The following is a 17,338-nucleotide window of genomic DNA, read 5'->3' as shown; positions in this document are numbered from 1 at the left end:
CCCCTGAATACTGATTAGTATCAAATAACTCCTAGTAACTATAACTTACACCTGATAATAAGCAAATCAAATATCGAGAGAAAAAAATCGCCAATAAGAAAGAAATAAATAAACCTCGAGACAAGAAAACGGTGTATTCAACCTGAGTACGACCACCTGTGTGAAATATTTGACACCAGTTGAATGTCCAGATCCAAGAATGACATATGGTAGAGAATTCAGAGACCGAATTCAAGAGAGAAGGCCGCCCGCAGACATAGTAGCTAAGGACTGATATTACACTTTTCACAAGGAGTTGAAGACCTTTCGCCCAGCACAAACATGAGCTCTTAATAATAACAAAACCGGCTACGCTCGAAATCATTATAGCATCGTTGTTGTTGATTTCAATATAATATTAGCCCCTAAAACAAAGTAAAGAGGTAAAGGTAAATGCGAAGAACAAAGAGATTTAAAAAATGTTGTCAGTCGACTTTTATCCAAAATGCACCTGGACTACTAGATCCTTCGCTCGTGAACGAAGCTGCAGAAAACGAGCACCACAAAAACATCAACATTTCGAGTAAATAACTTCCATTCATGGGGGACAGTCCATGTAATTCATATGAATCCAGTGAATGTTACTTTTTAGGATAGAGATAATTTTTCAATGAGTTTACTGAAATTCGAATATCTTTGTAACAGTAGTTTCCCAAATTTGATTAGAGAAATAAGGAAAATATAATGTTGGGCCATATGATGGGAAATTGCTACTCATTGCTAAGAACAACCTTGAAAAAGGAGGGGCTACTTCAGAAAAAGGGTTCGCTAGAATCTTTAGAAAAAAATAATCTACTACTGTACTAGCGATAATTGTATAGAGTTGGTGCAGCGATAAATCTGCACCTAGAGTTGATCTATATCTTGCAGAGTGTGAGATCATGGCAGTTATAGATTTACTGATGGAACAGTTCCGCTAGAAATGAGCTCAGCGTATAGAAATGAATAAGTAAAAAAAAATACGCCGTACATAAAATTATTATTAGTTGACGATAGTCACCATCACTGTGTGTGACGATTTTATTTTCCAATGTGCCGATGTAGAACTTCAAAACATTTCTGTGCTCTTTATACTGCACACAGACTTCACTTCTACTTCTTTGTCGACTTGGTCTTGTTCTTACGAAATTCAATTTTGTAGAAAGGAAACTGTTTCATGCGTACAACTCTTACAATCTTACACTACATGAAGTACCATGTACAGAAGAAAAAAACCACTGTACCACTATACATTATATGGTCTCCCCCTCATAATAAAATGCTCGTTTATTTTGTCTTTTGCATATATACGTTTTGGTGTGTACTTAAATGGGTTACCAGCGATAGTATGATATTGAATGTGTACCTCGGTGTTATGATCCAGCTCGACTTAATCTATGAAACGAAGTTATGCAAAATAAAAATCAACGTGTAATCTTCCAGCCGTTCAATACCAGACAACGACAATATTTTTTCTGATTAGTATTTTTGTATGTTATATGGATTTCAGCGTGATTGTTATCATTCGATGAATAAGCACTGTTTATTAATCACTATTTGAATTTTAAGATAAAGAACATATGTAATATATGAGCGGTTTAAAATGAAGGTGTTGAACATTGTAACCAATTTGGGGAGCATGAGCGGAAATTTACCGAGAAATATCCAAGGGAAGTCAGGATTTGTTACGAATGGGGAGTTGTGGTAGATATGAATGGCCGCATAACAATCTTCACGAGTTTGCAATGTGATTAGAGTTCCCTAAATGATCAAACTAATAGCCAACGAGGCGATGACTACTGAGTACTCCATCTGTCAAGGGCCGGAAAATACCATTGGCATAGTATATTTTAGGAAAAGGAAGTACTTTCTGATCTCGTTAATGCTCAATTCCTAACTTGGCAATTGTCCACTACTTTCAATTTCATCACATCTGGTAAAATCGTGAAACTTGTATTTCTCCTTCAAGAAGTTTTCTTCATCATCGAGCAAAAGAAAGTACATTATTTCCTGAGCCCTATGGCTATGGAATCATTCAGTCCCTAGAGTCACTCATATGAAATAGGAGAAAAGACTTTTTTAAAGACCCAATACACAAATATCACTATGAGTGGAAAAATTGAAGGCTTCAATATATTTGCTTTTAAATAACCGCAAGAATAATGGTAGAATGTATGATTGGTAGAGAGGCGGTTGAATTCTTATCTCTCTATCTAGTATTGGTCTTTACAACAAAAGACCCATCACAATATCATCACAATAGAAAAGTTTCTCTCTATCTTGCACTAATTTTCATTAAAAAAAATTTCAACCTGCAACCTTATTGTTTGTCATTAGTTTCTAGGACGTTCCCTATGTAGTTTATGAAATTTGTTTGGATTCTCCAGAGCAGTGACTGGAATTTGAAAGATGAATTGGGGCTTCCAAGTGGTGTAGTTACTTTTGGCATCTCATAATGAAGATGGGAATAAATATTCCTCCAAATATTTTCGGACACGAGGGAAGTACTTCTACCAATTTACGCTTTCTTTTCTTCTTTCGCTAAGGCTCCCTAGTAATACTCCGCCCGGAATAATTTTTAGCCATACAGTAGAAGGCCAGCAAGCAAATCTGATTTCTTCCTCCAGTAACAGTAACTAGGGTAAGGTAAAAGCAAACAGTAAGTTCGTTGGTTTAGTTTGTCCGATTAAGCTTTTATTTCAAGCGAAATCTATCTAGAGAGTCAAAAAATCTTGCACAGCTTAATGAAATTTTGTCATTACTGAAACACCCATACCGGTAAAAGCCAATTGACAGGAGAGAAGATTACTTATTTGGTAGCATTCAAAATCTTGTGATATTCAGAGGTGGCGAGGAGGCAGCGACTGACTTGGTCTGATGAGTCAACTTCAAATAGCCAAAGGAGAACCTCCAAGTGGTGGCATCGGAAAATGCTGTATTCACATCGACTTGCTGGTGGTCGAGGCAGTAGGCAATGCGCTGAGGCCTAGTAGGGGGATCAGACCCTAGTCTACGAGGGACTCATCTGAAGTGGCTCTTGCCAAGAAGCCTCACTACAGGTTATCTGGTACCATGGAAACCGGAATAGTCCTCTGGGAGCGTACGTGTGAGGAACATTCCTTTGCTCTCGGTCCGGTGGTTTCATGGTGGTTGTGCCCACATCGCCGGCTTGTGGGCTTAAGAGTGGTGTTGCACCATACAACTAGTTAGGTGTTAGATAGGCCCCGCAACCACAGGTATGAGTGCTGAACCTGCACTCAGTATAAACATGTGCCGCTGTGCCATTTACGGTACGGCTCTGATTGTTGTCTCCAAATTAATGCGTGCAGTTAGGCAGACAATAGTCTAGAGCTAATAAGAAAGCTCTTGTAGCGTATATAAGCTTATTCGCTTCGATGCCCTAAGGGGTGGTAAATTTACAAAAATCTATTGTCTGGCTGGTATTCACTCAATCCAAAATTGTTATATAAATAACATACCACATCATCGCATTTCGAAGGGTTTTGGGAAATTCAAGAATCTGGGACTGACAATGTCAATCTGAATAAAACGTATCGCATCAAGTTCTACTAATTTTTTTTTTTTGTGCAAATTTGGAAATCAGGTTTCAAAAACTATAAAAAGAGGAACAGCTCGATCGTTTTTAAGGTTTTGTGTGAAACAAAACCTTATTAGAATCGAGACGGTGTCTGTCTGTCCGTCTGTCTGTCTGTCTGTCTGTCACACCCGATTTATTCGGAAACGGCTGGACCGATTGTCACGAAAATTGGTGAGAGTATGTAATCTGGTGATCCCTTTACATGCAGTAAGTGGCGCCATCTTGTGTTAAGTTTAAGGGGGGGGCTCCCCGTACATGTGAATGGAGGGTGCAAATTTTTTTTTCACAGAATGTAGCCATGTAGGGTATCAAATGAAAGGTCTCAATTAGTACTTTTCGAATCTGGTTCAATATTTGATATTAGATGAAACATAGGGGAGTGAGGGTTCAAAATATGACCCACAAAAAGTGTAACAGGTCTCGTTCTCAGAACCTATCCAACCGAAAAATCTGAAAAAAATCACAGTGGTGCATCTCTACGAAATCTAGGCCTCAAAATATATCCGGTTCCGATATCTACACAAATAAAGTTAATAATAGTATATTTCCACATTTTAGAAATTTACCCGGCATGTTCATCCCCGAAGTACAAAATTCGGCATGCGGATAATGAAGAGTATAATTCACAGTTTGGTAAAGTTTGAAGAAAATCCAACTATTATTAACAAAGTTATAGGGGGTGAAACTTTACAATTTTTCGTGAATTTCGTGCACTCTACAACCTGCATGACGTCATCATCACATATCAATTCGTCAATACTAGAACGAAATGAGTTCTTATGAATTGGGTCGCAGAGAATTATTTTGTTTTAGTTTTTTAGTTATTTGTCAGCCAGACATGTGTGTATGTAGGTATATAATATATGCGTGCTAATGAACTTTGCGGGTAGTGCCTAATTCCGATAGATATAAGAAGTAAATCGGAAATATGGGTACGATCAATTTATATACGTGCATATATGTGTACAGTATTCGGAAATAGGCAGTTTGTTTGTTTAGGCTGAGCATCCATAGATATTAGGCTGTAATATGTACGTATGTCTCGTAGTTTGGAAAAATATGAAGGATTATGTTGGATTTGTAGCTATATACGGACAGAAAAATGTGCGTTGAAGTTTCTTCCATAAGATGAACACAAAACCTTCATACCCGAAGCGTGAGCTTCCGGTATTCCGACTTGTTTAATTGTATTTTTTCGCTTCATAAACATGAACATTATACCGCGCTCCTTTGTTGGCTAAAAAAACTCTAGACGCTTGTCACACAACGAAGGAATTAGCACTGCGAGTCAATAAACTAAAATCATGATCCAAACGATAAAACGGACGTAGGGGTGGATTTGGTCTTCATTGCTGGTGTGAAATTGTTGATGAAGAAAAAACACTTCTCTATCCACGGATAAGTCATTAAAAACAGAGAAAGGATGCCACAGATCCTCCACTTCAAGGAAGCAGCCAGATTTGGGAAGACTTATTCCAAAACCAATACATTAGCTCGCCCAACTCATTCATCACCATGAAGCTGCACGCACCACTTCATGTTGTGGCATAACCCATTTATACAAATGGAACTAAACATCGAGTCAGTTCCGCCCGCGATAAACGGGGTGAAAGTAAAAGCTACTTGTCCCGCTTGCCCAACGTATTCTCAATTCTTCGTCGTATGATTTCAAAGCGCTTTGGTAGAAACTTACCTGTGGCGCTGGCTTAGGAAGGATAGTCTGTCTTGAGAATAAAGTGTTTTTATCATATCTCCCTTTCAAAGAATTAAAATAATTACACAATAAGATAAACCCGGCATCTATGAAACATGTCTTCATTTAGGCCTCTGAAAAACTGGTAAACTTCTTTGTCAGGAAGCTCCAGGGGAGAATTTTTGCAACAGTACGAGTGATTTAGGTACAACAACTCCCCGCTTCAGGCATGAACGATTTTGGGGGGAACCCACTTGAAAATTTCTCAATGTCTGAACAACGTTCTGTGAGTAATTTCCTCCTTGCTGAATGAGAAAAAAAATATACTCTACAATGACTAAAGTGTATGGTAAAAATTGAATGGACCGTGAAAATTATATCAAGTGCACAGAACAGTTCAAAAGTGGCCGAGACAGTGATTGGCCTAGGAGTTTTAGTTTCAACTAACTCAATAAAACTCAAGATAAATGACATGGTGGAATGATTGCAGAAGAAGTACAAATTAGCATTGGTAAGGTAACAAGCTTGAGTACCGCAAAATATGTGCACGATGGGTCTCGAAGAAGACTACACAAGGAGCTTTATGAAGAAAGTGAGCACTACCTCATAAAAAATTAACTTGTAATGAAGCGTGGGTTCACTATTATGATCCAAAACCCATAAGGCAAAGGATGCCAGCTCACCTATCAAGTAAAAAGTCGCAGCCCAAGCATCAAGAGGCGAAGTCATGTTGACGGTATTTTGTTTCGTTGAATGTCTGGTTTTTTGGGACTATCTCGAAAAATAGCAAATTGGATGAATTTCAGAGGAGAGGAGAAGAGGTCTGACTCTTCAGCACATTGCAGGAGGCATATCTTGAGAAGAAGTACTATTTTATAATATTCATATAAACAAACTAGTAATCTGTTAGGAGAAGTACATAAATATTGATGGGGATGTTGAATATTTCAAATGATTGGAGTAAACTACCACATATCAAAGGTACTTGAGACAAAGTGGGTCCGTCTTCCATAAATAGGAAATACAACCGATCCAAGATTTTCAAAACTTTGTCGACAGTTCCCCGAGAAACCAAAGGGACCAAATACTTTTAAAAGAGCCAAGTATACAAGGTTCCATATGCACAATATAATGAGCTTTACAATGAGTCAAGAACTATTAGGACCCCTGTATCTGAACACCAACGGGACCCAATATATTTTCCGCTTCCTATATTCAAAACTCTAAATTATAGATGATGTGTTAAGCTGTAACGAAAACCTTTGCCTACAATATGTCATACATTTGGGCACCCCATGGCAGATGACTTACGGATTCTGGTGACTAAATGTTGCAGCTATAGATGTCATATAAAAATTCAGAACATATCTTGTAACATATTTAAACTCAAATAAATTCTACGTGCTGCACGAGCTATTAAGACTGCCAAAAATTTGTAGATTTTTGTAAGGCTGACCTTAAATGGTCAGTATTTCATTAGTCATCAAAATTATGGAAAACTGATCGTCTAATGTATTTTAAAGGCAATTTGAATGTAGTGCAGTTTTCATTATGTTGTTAATCGAAACATGACTACCGAATACATGCAACAAAAGTGGTTTTCTGTCGTCTTGTTTATTCTAAACACGTTACTCCATTTTGATGGATTGACTTCGCCTAAGGTCAACCAAGGAGAGTACACTAACTGAACGGCAACAATAAAGTGATAGACCCCTATTCACTAATAGACTTCGAAGACCCACGCTCTACACAGGGACTTTCATTTTGTTAAAAGTTAATTTTTATTTTTTGGTAATACTGAACTTCGCTTCAATGGTGCCGGTAAAAATTATAGCACAAAAACGGGCGGTTTGAAAGAAATGGCAAAATAATCTAACGATCCCTAACTGTATACTAACCGCACGACAAATCGCGCAAACGATTCTAAGCTAAGAAATGCTCGAAACATTCTTGCTCGAGGAAGCTAAATAAATTGCAGAAAAACTTATCTTTTACAAAAGAACACAAAATAGCCAGAGTGGGCTTCTTGTATTTTTTACGGGCAAAAAAAAATTCTATCGTGTCGAGCCCAACGGTTTCTGTTATTATTTCCATAATCTAAAGAAAGAAACAAAAATATAGGATACAAGTGGAAAATAACTCCCAATATGTGAAAATGGTTCATGAGAATCTCGAATTAGCTTTCTTTTCCAGGAAGATAATACTGCAGTTTATACTACAAAGGTTCAGCAGCCACAATTTGAAGTTCCAAAAAGGTCTGCCGCACTAAACCTTATTTTTACCGTTTCCGACACAGAAGGTCCCAAGTCCGTTTGGAAAAAGAGTCTCTTTAGGGTTAATACTCGTGTAACACCTGGACATCTCTAAGGGGTGGGTTGGAGTGAAAGTCGCTCGGACTAATAGTATTAAGCTGGAAGTTGGGAGTGGTGCCCTATGGTCATAAAATGCGACTATTATGAATAAAGGATTAACAAACCTGCAATCGTCGAATTTCCTTATGTTTCGGAAGCGCCTACCATGCTTCGGCATCGGACTCAGTTTTTGACTACGACCTTTTATTTTTGTCAACGGTTTATGATTGGATATGCTTCATCTTAACCCACAATTTAATCAATACAGGCTGTACTTTTGGATTTAAGCGAGGGCGACTAGTGAGCAAATACTTCTTTCTATTGCAACACTGTATTTTGTACTCGGGTAAGCCTACGCGTAAATTCAGTATAGGATTAATGCTTTGCCAAATCGTAGCATGCACGAATCTGGCATCGGATTGCTACTGACCGCAAGGCGGGCTTGATCTTGGAGCTGGTTTCCGAAAAAAACCATGACTGCAAGATTCCAGCCATTATCAGAACTTGGAGCACTACATGCAAGCAGGGGTGGAAAGCGATAACCCGCTCCGCCTTAGGGGAACTAACTTTTTGATCGAACAATAGATAGTCTTGCAGAGCTCACCAAGGGATATTGATGAACAGCTGTTAAATACAAGAAATGTGGAGGTGACAACCAAGATTCATGAGCTCATAAATACTATTTGATCTGACGAAACTATGCAGACAACAAAGTGCACAATATATTGATTTGGCCTGTAGTGTCGAGAGGTAAGATTCGCAAGCTTCAGAATTCCCCGAGCGCCTACTCAAAGGCAAGGTGGAAGGTAAATGACAACAAGAAAATGACCGAAACAGATAGGACGACTTTGTAGACAACGCAAGTTATATGCTACTCGATTTCGAAAATTAGGGGACGCAGTCGTTCGATCGAGAAGAATGGAGACGAAGACTTCAGAAGACCAAGGACTGACATCGGACTAAAGTGCCATCAAAAGTGCTCTTTTCTCTGGCACAAGTCAAGTTGTCGAGAGCACTGATGGCTCTTATTGTCGCTGGGGCGAACACGGTGCACTTGCGTTCCAGTATAGCGTTAAATCGCGAGGAGAATTTATTTGCGATGGTCAGGGTTTCATATATAATAATATATCGCTACCGTATACTGTTTCACAATGGTCGCAAGTCTTTCGATAGTCTGATCAGGGATATTAACGATCAAACCTGCTCTGATCCTTCAAACAAAAGTAAAATAATCTGGACCATCCATGTACTAAAGCTTGAAGTGTGTTAGAGCACTTCATTCAAGAACGTAACGGTACACTACAGCGCACTGTAGGAGGCAGTGTGGTCAGCATTGCGCTCGCCCAAGATTATTACCCTGATTTGATTCAGGTACTCATTCACAGCTGAGTCGACTGGTATCCGACGTCAAATCACGATACAAAGCCCACTGCCACCATTGAGATTTGAACCGCGACCTTCCGTACGACAGCCTTGTGCTCTAACAACTCAACTATCCGGACACAAGTTTGATATTCTACCGTCTAATTTATCAATGATTTTAAAAAATAAAGATCGTGTTTATGGAAGTGTCTTAAGGGCAAGGAGAAAAAGGACACGTCATGGCGAATTTCCTTATCTTGAAGAGGGCTTGATTTAGTGTAGAGGACAAAACGTGCCCGCAGGTGGTTTCATGTTGGGTTCACTTGGGATTGAATTATAAAAAGCGTCAAGCCATTGCGTTTAAAAAAATATGCGGATTAAAACAACTTGTAGTAGGGGAATCTGCAAAACTACGCTGTTTCAAGGGAATAAAATCGCTCCCTACAACTTATCACTCGAACAAAAAATCATGAATGGCAACAGAATGATTCAGTGAATGGCTGACTTCGGTTAACAGTGATCTGAAGAAGGAGAAACGCCAAATTTCAGCGTTCACAACAACGCACGATCATTAAATAATACAAAATCAGCCGTTGTACAGGGCATCATCCAACATCTTAAAACCCTCTATCGCAGAGAAATTGTTCCACTTGTCTTGGATAGTATTAAAAAAGGCAAGAAGTTTTAACTGCCATAGTTACGATTGATAAGGCCTGAAAAAATGTCATCCTTACTACCGTTTATAACTGCTTCAGAGAGTGCGGGTTTGATATGCAGATAGAAAATGCAAAGCTGTCATCAAAATTGCGAGAAATTACGAATTTTATTCAGCCAGATTCAGGGTGGGACTTCTAAACTGAGGATTTTGTTCATGTTGATGAAAAAATCGGTGTCTACGGTGCCCTAAGCCAAACTGAATTGTTGGGATCAACCTGCCAAGATGAGGACGAAGAAGATAACGAAGAGGAACATATTCCAACTGTAGTCACATTAACCCTACACACCTATGCGTTCAGAACGAAAACAAGTGATCTTCTTTCTTTTTGGAAGTCAAGTCCCCCCAAATAACTGATTATTTTTCAAAATGAACAATATATAATTTTTCCGTTTTGTAGTATTAATCACTATGTACTTATATATATTCGTATTTGCATGCCTACTATATGGATCTAGAGAAAGCGTTTGACCGTGTGCCACAAGAACTCATCTGGTATGCTTTACGACAACACTTAGTGCTAGAAGAACTCGTGCGCTGGATTCAATTGCTCTACCACAATCTGAAAAGTAAAATTCGAAGTGTGGCGGGTGTATCAAAACCGTTTCGTGTCTCTGTTGGTGTTCATCAAGGAAGCGCCCTCTCACCACTCCTCTTTGTTTTTGTGATGGACACCGTCACACGGGATATCCAACGTCAAGCGTCCTACACACTGCTTTATGCTGATGATGTTTTCCTAGCATCTGATAGCAAAAATGATCTCGAGCAACTTGTCCAAAAATGGAATGATCGCCTCATGCAACACGGTCTCACATTGAATCTAAACAAAACTGAATTTTTGACGACCGATCCCCATGAAACAGGCACAATCACTCAACAGCAGTGGTCTGCCCAAAACTGAGCGATTAAAATATCTCGGATCAACGCTATCAGCCAATGGAGAACTACGTTATGAAATTGCTTCACGCATTAACGCAACTGATGTTCTTTGTGATCGACATATCAACGAACGTATCAAATCTAAAATTTACTGCGATGTCGTTCCCCCTGTCGCACTCTTTGGTTCTGAGTGCTGACCAACTATAAAAGACAATGAACGACGTCTTGCGGTAATGGAGACGAAGATGTTACGTTGGACTAGTGGCGTGACACGTTTTGATCATATCCGAAATGAGGATATCCGCGATCGTTATGGGGTTGCAGTGTCCGGATAGCTCAGTGGTTAGAGCACTGGGTTATCATACGGAAGGCCGCGGTTCAAATCTCGCTGGTGGCAGTGGGATTTGTATCGTGACTTGACGTCGGATGCCAGTCGACTCAGCTGTGAATGAGTACCTGAGTCAAATCAGGGTAATAATCTCGGGCGAGCGCAATGCTGACCACATTGCCTCCTACAGTGCTCTGTAGTGTACCGTTACGGTCTTGAATGAAGTGCTCTAACACACTTCAAGGCCCTGATCCAATATGGATTGTTGCGCCAACGATTATTATTATTATTATTATCGATCGTGGAAAAGTTGCGAGAGAGGCGTCTTCGATGGTATGATCACGCAATTCGTGCTAACGAGAATTCACTTGCCAATATTGGTCTGAACATCGTAATCGATGGTAAACGACCAAAAGGCAGGCCGAAAAAAAGGTGGCTTGATACGCCGGATGGGGATTTAAAAGCCTCGAGATTGCTCCCATATCAGGCATTCGATAGAGCCAAATGGCCAAACCGACCACGACGAGCCAACCCCGCTTATGAAGAAAGAAAGAAAGAATGAAATGAACTTTCATTAAAACTCTCGTTTATTTGATTTTTTTTCCTTCCTCCCTCTCGATTATTTGAATGTTTTATATCTTGAACTCTCAGTAATTTGAACTATTTCGCTGGTCCGTTGAGTTTCAAATTATCGAGAGTAGACTATTTTTATGATCCCTATCATCGCAAAGAAATTAGCTAAGATTGTCCTAGAACGCATAAAAAACACCCCAAAAGCTTAATCGACAGAGAGTAGACTAGTTTCCATTCTCGATCCTCCTGGACTGATCCTTCGGATAAGTTCGGAAAAGCAATGTATGACCGGCAAAATGTAGAAGATAAGAGAGTTAAATTTTATTTCAAGTCCAGGCCTGTACTCTGTCTGCAATACTATTCCTTCCGTCGTCGATGACGTCTTTCATGCAGCCATTGAAGAACTTCAATAGACCATGACACTTGACCATGATGTTTCCCCAAACTCCTAAACTATGCTGATGGCATCTACCGGCTCTCATTGCAGTCATGGATGTTAGCCAAATGGCTCTGGATTTGGAAAGAGAGGCAAGCAAGGTGGGACTGAAGATTAGTACCAATAAAACAAAGGTTCTCAATCTGGCTGGTCATCCCACTCTTCCTATCTGCAATAACGGATGGAACATCAAGGTCATCGAACAATTTGTGTATTTTGGTAGCGTTGTGTCTGCCGACGGTGGCACCGAGTTTGATGCACCTAACGCATCAAACACGCTACTTCCCCCTACGATATTTTACCTAAAATTTGGAAATTTAGATACCGCAGATATGTCAACATCAAATTAAAGTTGTTCCGCGCCAATATTCTCTCTTGTATGGGAGTAGCACATGCAAAGTGGCCACAACTCATCAGCACATCGTCCAAATACCTGTGAACGAGTTGATCAGATTACGAGAGGTTATACACCTAAAACAAGTAGCGTTACACAGTCCCACAGGGACAAAAATGTGTCCCTTTAGTTTAAATGGTATTGGCAGATACCTCGGACAGAAAAACCGTCAATGACGAATATTTTAGACTACTTTTATATACAATTAAGACATTATCGTGAGCTGTTCTAAGAAGCAACAATTTATGAAAATTATAGATAGATAATTAGATAGAAAATTTATGGAGGTTGGTTCTGAATTGACCCAAAACCATCCTATTCCAGACAGATCTTTTATCTCTTCCGACAAACATCATGATGCAAAATCTGGACACTAATTTGTGTACGACGAGCTGCTTCGTTGGCCTTGGAAGGAACACCTCCAGAGGAGAGTCAGGGACCTGGTGAACGGGTAGCTGGTCATTCCACGGCAAGAAACCTGCTTGAATTATTACGTAAAAAGGCATTTCGTCACAAATCTACGAAAATAAAATTCTAATGTTCATCCACCAGCGTTGATGAACTTGTTGGAATTTCATCCTATCCGAAGGCAATCTTCATGAATTCCTTATAACCATGTCCAAGGGCAATTTAAGAACGAATACAAATGAAGTTAATTACTACAGTTGGGAGCAAATGAAAAATGTTACACTTTAGTGAAAATATTTATCATAAAAAAACCATAAATGAGATAAAAGCAGCAATAATAGCAGCTAATGCGAGATAGGAGCATCTCTGAACACTTAATTACTAATCTCGGATCTGAATTTCAATGAGCTCCGTAAAGAATTAATTTTCTTGTAGTGCCAGCTTAGTCGCGAACCCTTTAGCGCTCGCCATTCGCACCTCCGTTAGATATCACCGCCCGACAATGCAAACTTGTCCATAAGCAACAGGTCAAAAGCCTCACACTTCTGTGTTATTTTCTGGTTCAGGTAAAACCACTCGGCACAAAACTAATCGGAAAGCAATTTCTAAATCACTCAAGGGAGAATTATGCAAAAAACTGGCTCGCAAAAATCCAAAATCTAGAATTTTAGAAAACAAAGCTTCGAAATATGTATCGCCTGAAGGGATGGATTTTCTAGCTTGTGCCCCGAATCGCCGATCAGTTACAATAGCTGCGAAAACGGGTTTTGGCCCGGACCACAGATGCCGGTCGCCAGTGAATTGCAACGCGGCGTTGGGGCAATAAAGAGTTAATCACCACGAAATGGCATGCGACTCTGATTTTTATCGGGGACCAGGCCCATTACTTATTTGACTGGCTGCCAATAAGCGGATGTCGTCCGATATAGGACATAAACAAAAACAGGTAGACGGACCGTGTTCACGAGGAACACCTGGCAACACCAGCCCCTTCCGTCGAAAAGTGCACGAAGCAAGTACCTGACGTGCGAGCCCGACGGCCATCCCCTGCGACCGTCACTGCACTCATTAGACCCAGAGTCCCCATTAGCCAGGAGCCTCCGTAATTCATGTCTTCCAGTCCACGGGGACAATGCGCTAGGATCCCAGCTCAATTAGAATCACAATCAGGAGCATGCTGGGTCGCACAACAAAAAACAACAAGTTTGACGACCGCGCGACGATCCTTCCCGCAATCGGATCGGACGGACGAACAAAAAGTTGTTCATGAGAGCACCCGCTCCATGTGTGCGTGCCGTACCGCGACTATGTGTACGCGCAAGAGAAATTCTGTGTAGAGATTCACTCATGCATGCACTTCGCTGCTCTTGGGCTTTGACAACGCCACACTCAATACACTCAAAGCACCGTCCATGGAAATGCACTGCTGCCCCACGGAACAGGGAGCTGCCGTGAGCCAGCCCCAAATATCCTTTTCCCAGTGCCGATGACCGGCCCGTTTCCCACTTATCTGCTACATTACCACATCGCTTTCGCCTACGAAATGTCCCGGCCGACCTGCGGCAGACCAACTATGTCGCTCGCGAACCTGTCGACGACGATTCCGCTTTGGAAAAATGGATGAACGATGAAACCAATACACACAACACACGCGAAACACTGCATTCTTTCATCGCGGATTTCACTGCTTTAAACACCCACCGCCGCCGCCAAAATACACAATTTCTATCAATTAGCACTGCTGGAAACGGTTGGTGAACTTACCAGGCTGTTTATTTGCAATTTTATTGAAACAATTTTGAAAAACTTCGTAAAGATGCATCGGCTCATCGTCACTGGTCGCCATTTTGAAGTTTACTACAGACAGGCATCGAAAGCGCCCCACATTTTGACATCATGAAAACAAAATGTGGAGAGTTCGACCGTCGCGCAATACAGTAATAGCACACATGTAAACAGCAGAATATGCATAGAGTTTCTAAGAGATGGCGCTGCTGAATTTGAATATAAAGAAATTGCCACTTGGGAGGGTTAGGGTTGAAAAATTTACGATTCAGAACATGAAAAGGACGAAAGAACAATAAAAATTCGTTACTTCATTTGACATTTTTTAAAATCAGTAACAATTTTCATGACAGAATCATTAAACAGTCGGTCTAGAAATAAACTAAAATTCAATCAAGCTCCAACAATGTTTCGTTTGGATGCTTTTATAAATATATGGGGGGCGGTACTTAGATGTAAAAACTAATCAACGCTTGCAATATTTTGTCCATTCAGGGGGAAACAACATTAGAAGATTTTCAGAATCGACTTTTTTTATTAGATAGATCGTTAGCTATTCAAAGATACGCTGCAGCAGTTTCAAATAGAAGTTCGTAGTGCTTTAGATTTTATGAGAGTAGAACCGAGCAATTACCAGCTACAGGCTCAGGGTCCACAAATAACGTATTTTTAAATACTTGGCGTCAGTGCCGTGTACGGCATTTGTATTTGTTGTAACTGTATTTTTTTTGTAATTAAATAATTAAAAATTATACAGTCGGGCAAAGGGTAGTATAGGTCTCAGGGCAAAGTGTGTATTGATACCCACAATGGAGCATAAAATCTGGTACTATTACCAAACGCTATCTCCACCTCCAGGTGGTGATCGCTGGGAGTTTTTTCTTAATGGAAACTGCCGACGGAGAAGTATGAAGGCAAGTCTCCCGCACCTAAAAATGGGACAAATTGTACCAATTGGTCCCAGGGTTGTCTACTCTACACGGAAAACTGAAGCTACGGAGACAGGAAAGGAACCTCTGACTAGATAGATTTTACAACGATGAACCCGGCAACGAAAATAGACGAACGATTTGGGCATTTTCTCATGGATCGTGCGCTCCCTGTACAAAGATGGAGCTAACGTTCACGTCTCTACAGAGGAGACTACAGAGTCGGAGAAGGATACCTTCTACAAGGCATTAGATTGAACCCTCGAATCCTGTCCCAAGTTTGATATCAAAATCATACTTGGAGATTTTAACAGCGAAGTAGGGACGAAGTGCCTATTCAGACGATACGTAGGCTCCCATAGGGCTCCTATAGCTGACATAAAAACACAAATATAAACGGACTGCGGATTATTCAGTTTGCAGTATCGCGCGAGATGGTTGTTGGAAGTACCTGTTTTGCGCGGAAAGTGGCCTCTACAGATGGGACCACTTTCAACCAAATTGAACACGTGTGGATTGAACACCACAACCGTTTAGCACAGTCTTGAATAATGCCAGAGCATATAGGGTGTCCAATATAAACTCCGATCACTAATTCGTTGGCATGGTTTTCCGGGCTCGAATAACAACACCGCCTAGAATCCCTTCTGACAATCAAGTGAGAGTGAATACTGGAGTCATCCACAACGAAGCCATCAGCAATACCTATAAGGGGAAATGGATGCCGCAATAACCGCACTTAATAGACGTCCTGGAGATGAAGTATCGACAAATGATCTTCCAATCACCTGAAGAACATTGCCATTGATAGGGCCACAAACACTTTAACCGAAAATTCCGGCGCTAAAGGCTGGATATCTGGGTCTAATGAAAGTCATGGTGAAACTCTGGAGAGTTGTCGCTCTGGCGGTACTATACTTTTGTACTCTGAAAAGCTTAACAATACACGCGAGTCCTGTGTCAGACTATTACTGACCTAGGTGCCGGTTGTTAAAAAGTTAAAAGTTGTTAAAAAGTTAAAAGTTTTGTAGATTTCTGCAACTGAATATGCATATCAAAAGAGGTGCTGTCGTCAGCATTGAAAGGGCTATCATCTGATGGGCGATTACCGTCGGTTACGTGTCGTTACTGCTTTTGTTCACGGGGAACAGAGTAAGGCCCATGAGTTCAGCACATAATGGTAAACCCACCAAACAAATTTTAATCGTATATACCAATTACCTCTATAAACGTTTATCGAGCTAAACTCTGACACACTGAGGAAATCAGAAAACTTGTCCTCGGCTGGTCAAAACAACTCAACAAATCCTACCTCAAAGCAACTCCCCTCCCAGAAAAGCGAACACCCTAGCAAACCACTTCCTCCGGTCGGAGAGGCTGTGTTGGATAAAATGTTCTTGCAACTTACATTATGATTGTAACTACATTATTCGCAACGTACAACTACGTTGCGAATAATTATAACAAATGCAGTCAGTGGAGCGATTTTCAGTTTAGCTGAATCGGACAAATATCTGTACCTGTTTTAGGCATCAGACAGATAATTGTGTGTGTCTGTTTATTCCAGACAAACCTTTGTGTCAAACAAAAATATATGACAGAGTCCAACAAGTGTTTCCATTTGAACTATGCTCAGGCACATGCATACGAGCGTATTTGCAGTAAACCGAAGGGGTGAATTGAGATGCATGCAAATATACATGTAAAGTATGGGCTGGAATGTGGTTGGGGCTTAGGAATGCACTAAAACCCTTCCCTATTTGTTGTAAAAGACGACTAAAACGGATAAAAATTTGTATGCTAGCAACTTGCAAATTTTGGAACTTTATTGCTACAAAAACATCAACTACTCCTCGGATATCAATTGAC

The 17,338-nt window shown here is 40.4% G+C and overlaps 1 protein-coding gene across 6 annotated transcripts in view; it reads right to left on the bottom strand.

Annotated features, from left to right (window-relative positions):
- The window catches only part of LOC119650258 (protein daughterless), a 45,624-nt gene extending 30,960 nt beyond the window's left edge, over positions 1–14,664 (bottom strand). For all 6 annotated transcript variants that reach the window (XR_005249249.1, XM_038052857.1, XM_038052880.1 and 3 more), the window contains exon 1: positions 14,520–14,664. Coding sequence is in view for 5 of the 6 variants with exons in the window: in XM_038052857.1 (XP_037908785.1) it covers positions 14,520–14,601 (82 nt within the window). In the remaining variant the exon portion in view is untranslated. The remainder of the gene's footprint in view (positions 1–14,519) is intronic.
- Between the last annotated feature and the right edge of the window lie 2,674 nt (positions 14,665–17,338).

This window comes from Hermetia illucens, chromosome 1 (genome assembly GCF_905115235.1).
Source record: "Hermetia illucens chromosome 1, iHerIll2.2.curated.20191125, whole genome shotgun sequence".
Classification (NCBI taxonomy): domain Eukaryota; kingdom Metazoa; phylum Arthropoda; class Insecta; order Diptera; family Stratiomyidae; genus Hermetia; species Hermetia illucens.
The sequence above is the reverse complement of the archived record's forward strand: the minus strand, read 5'-3'. Positions and strand labels throughout refer to the sequence as shown.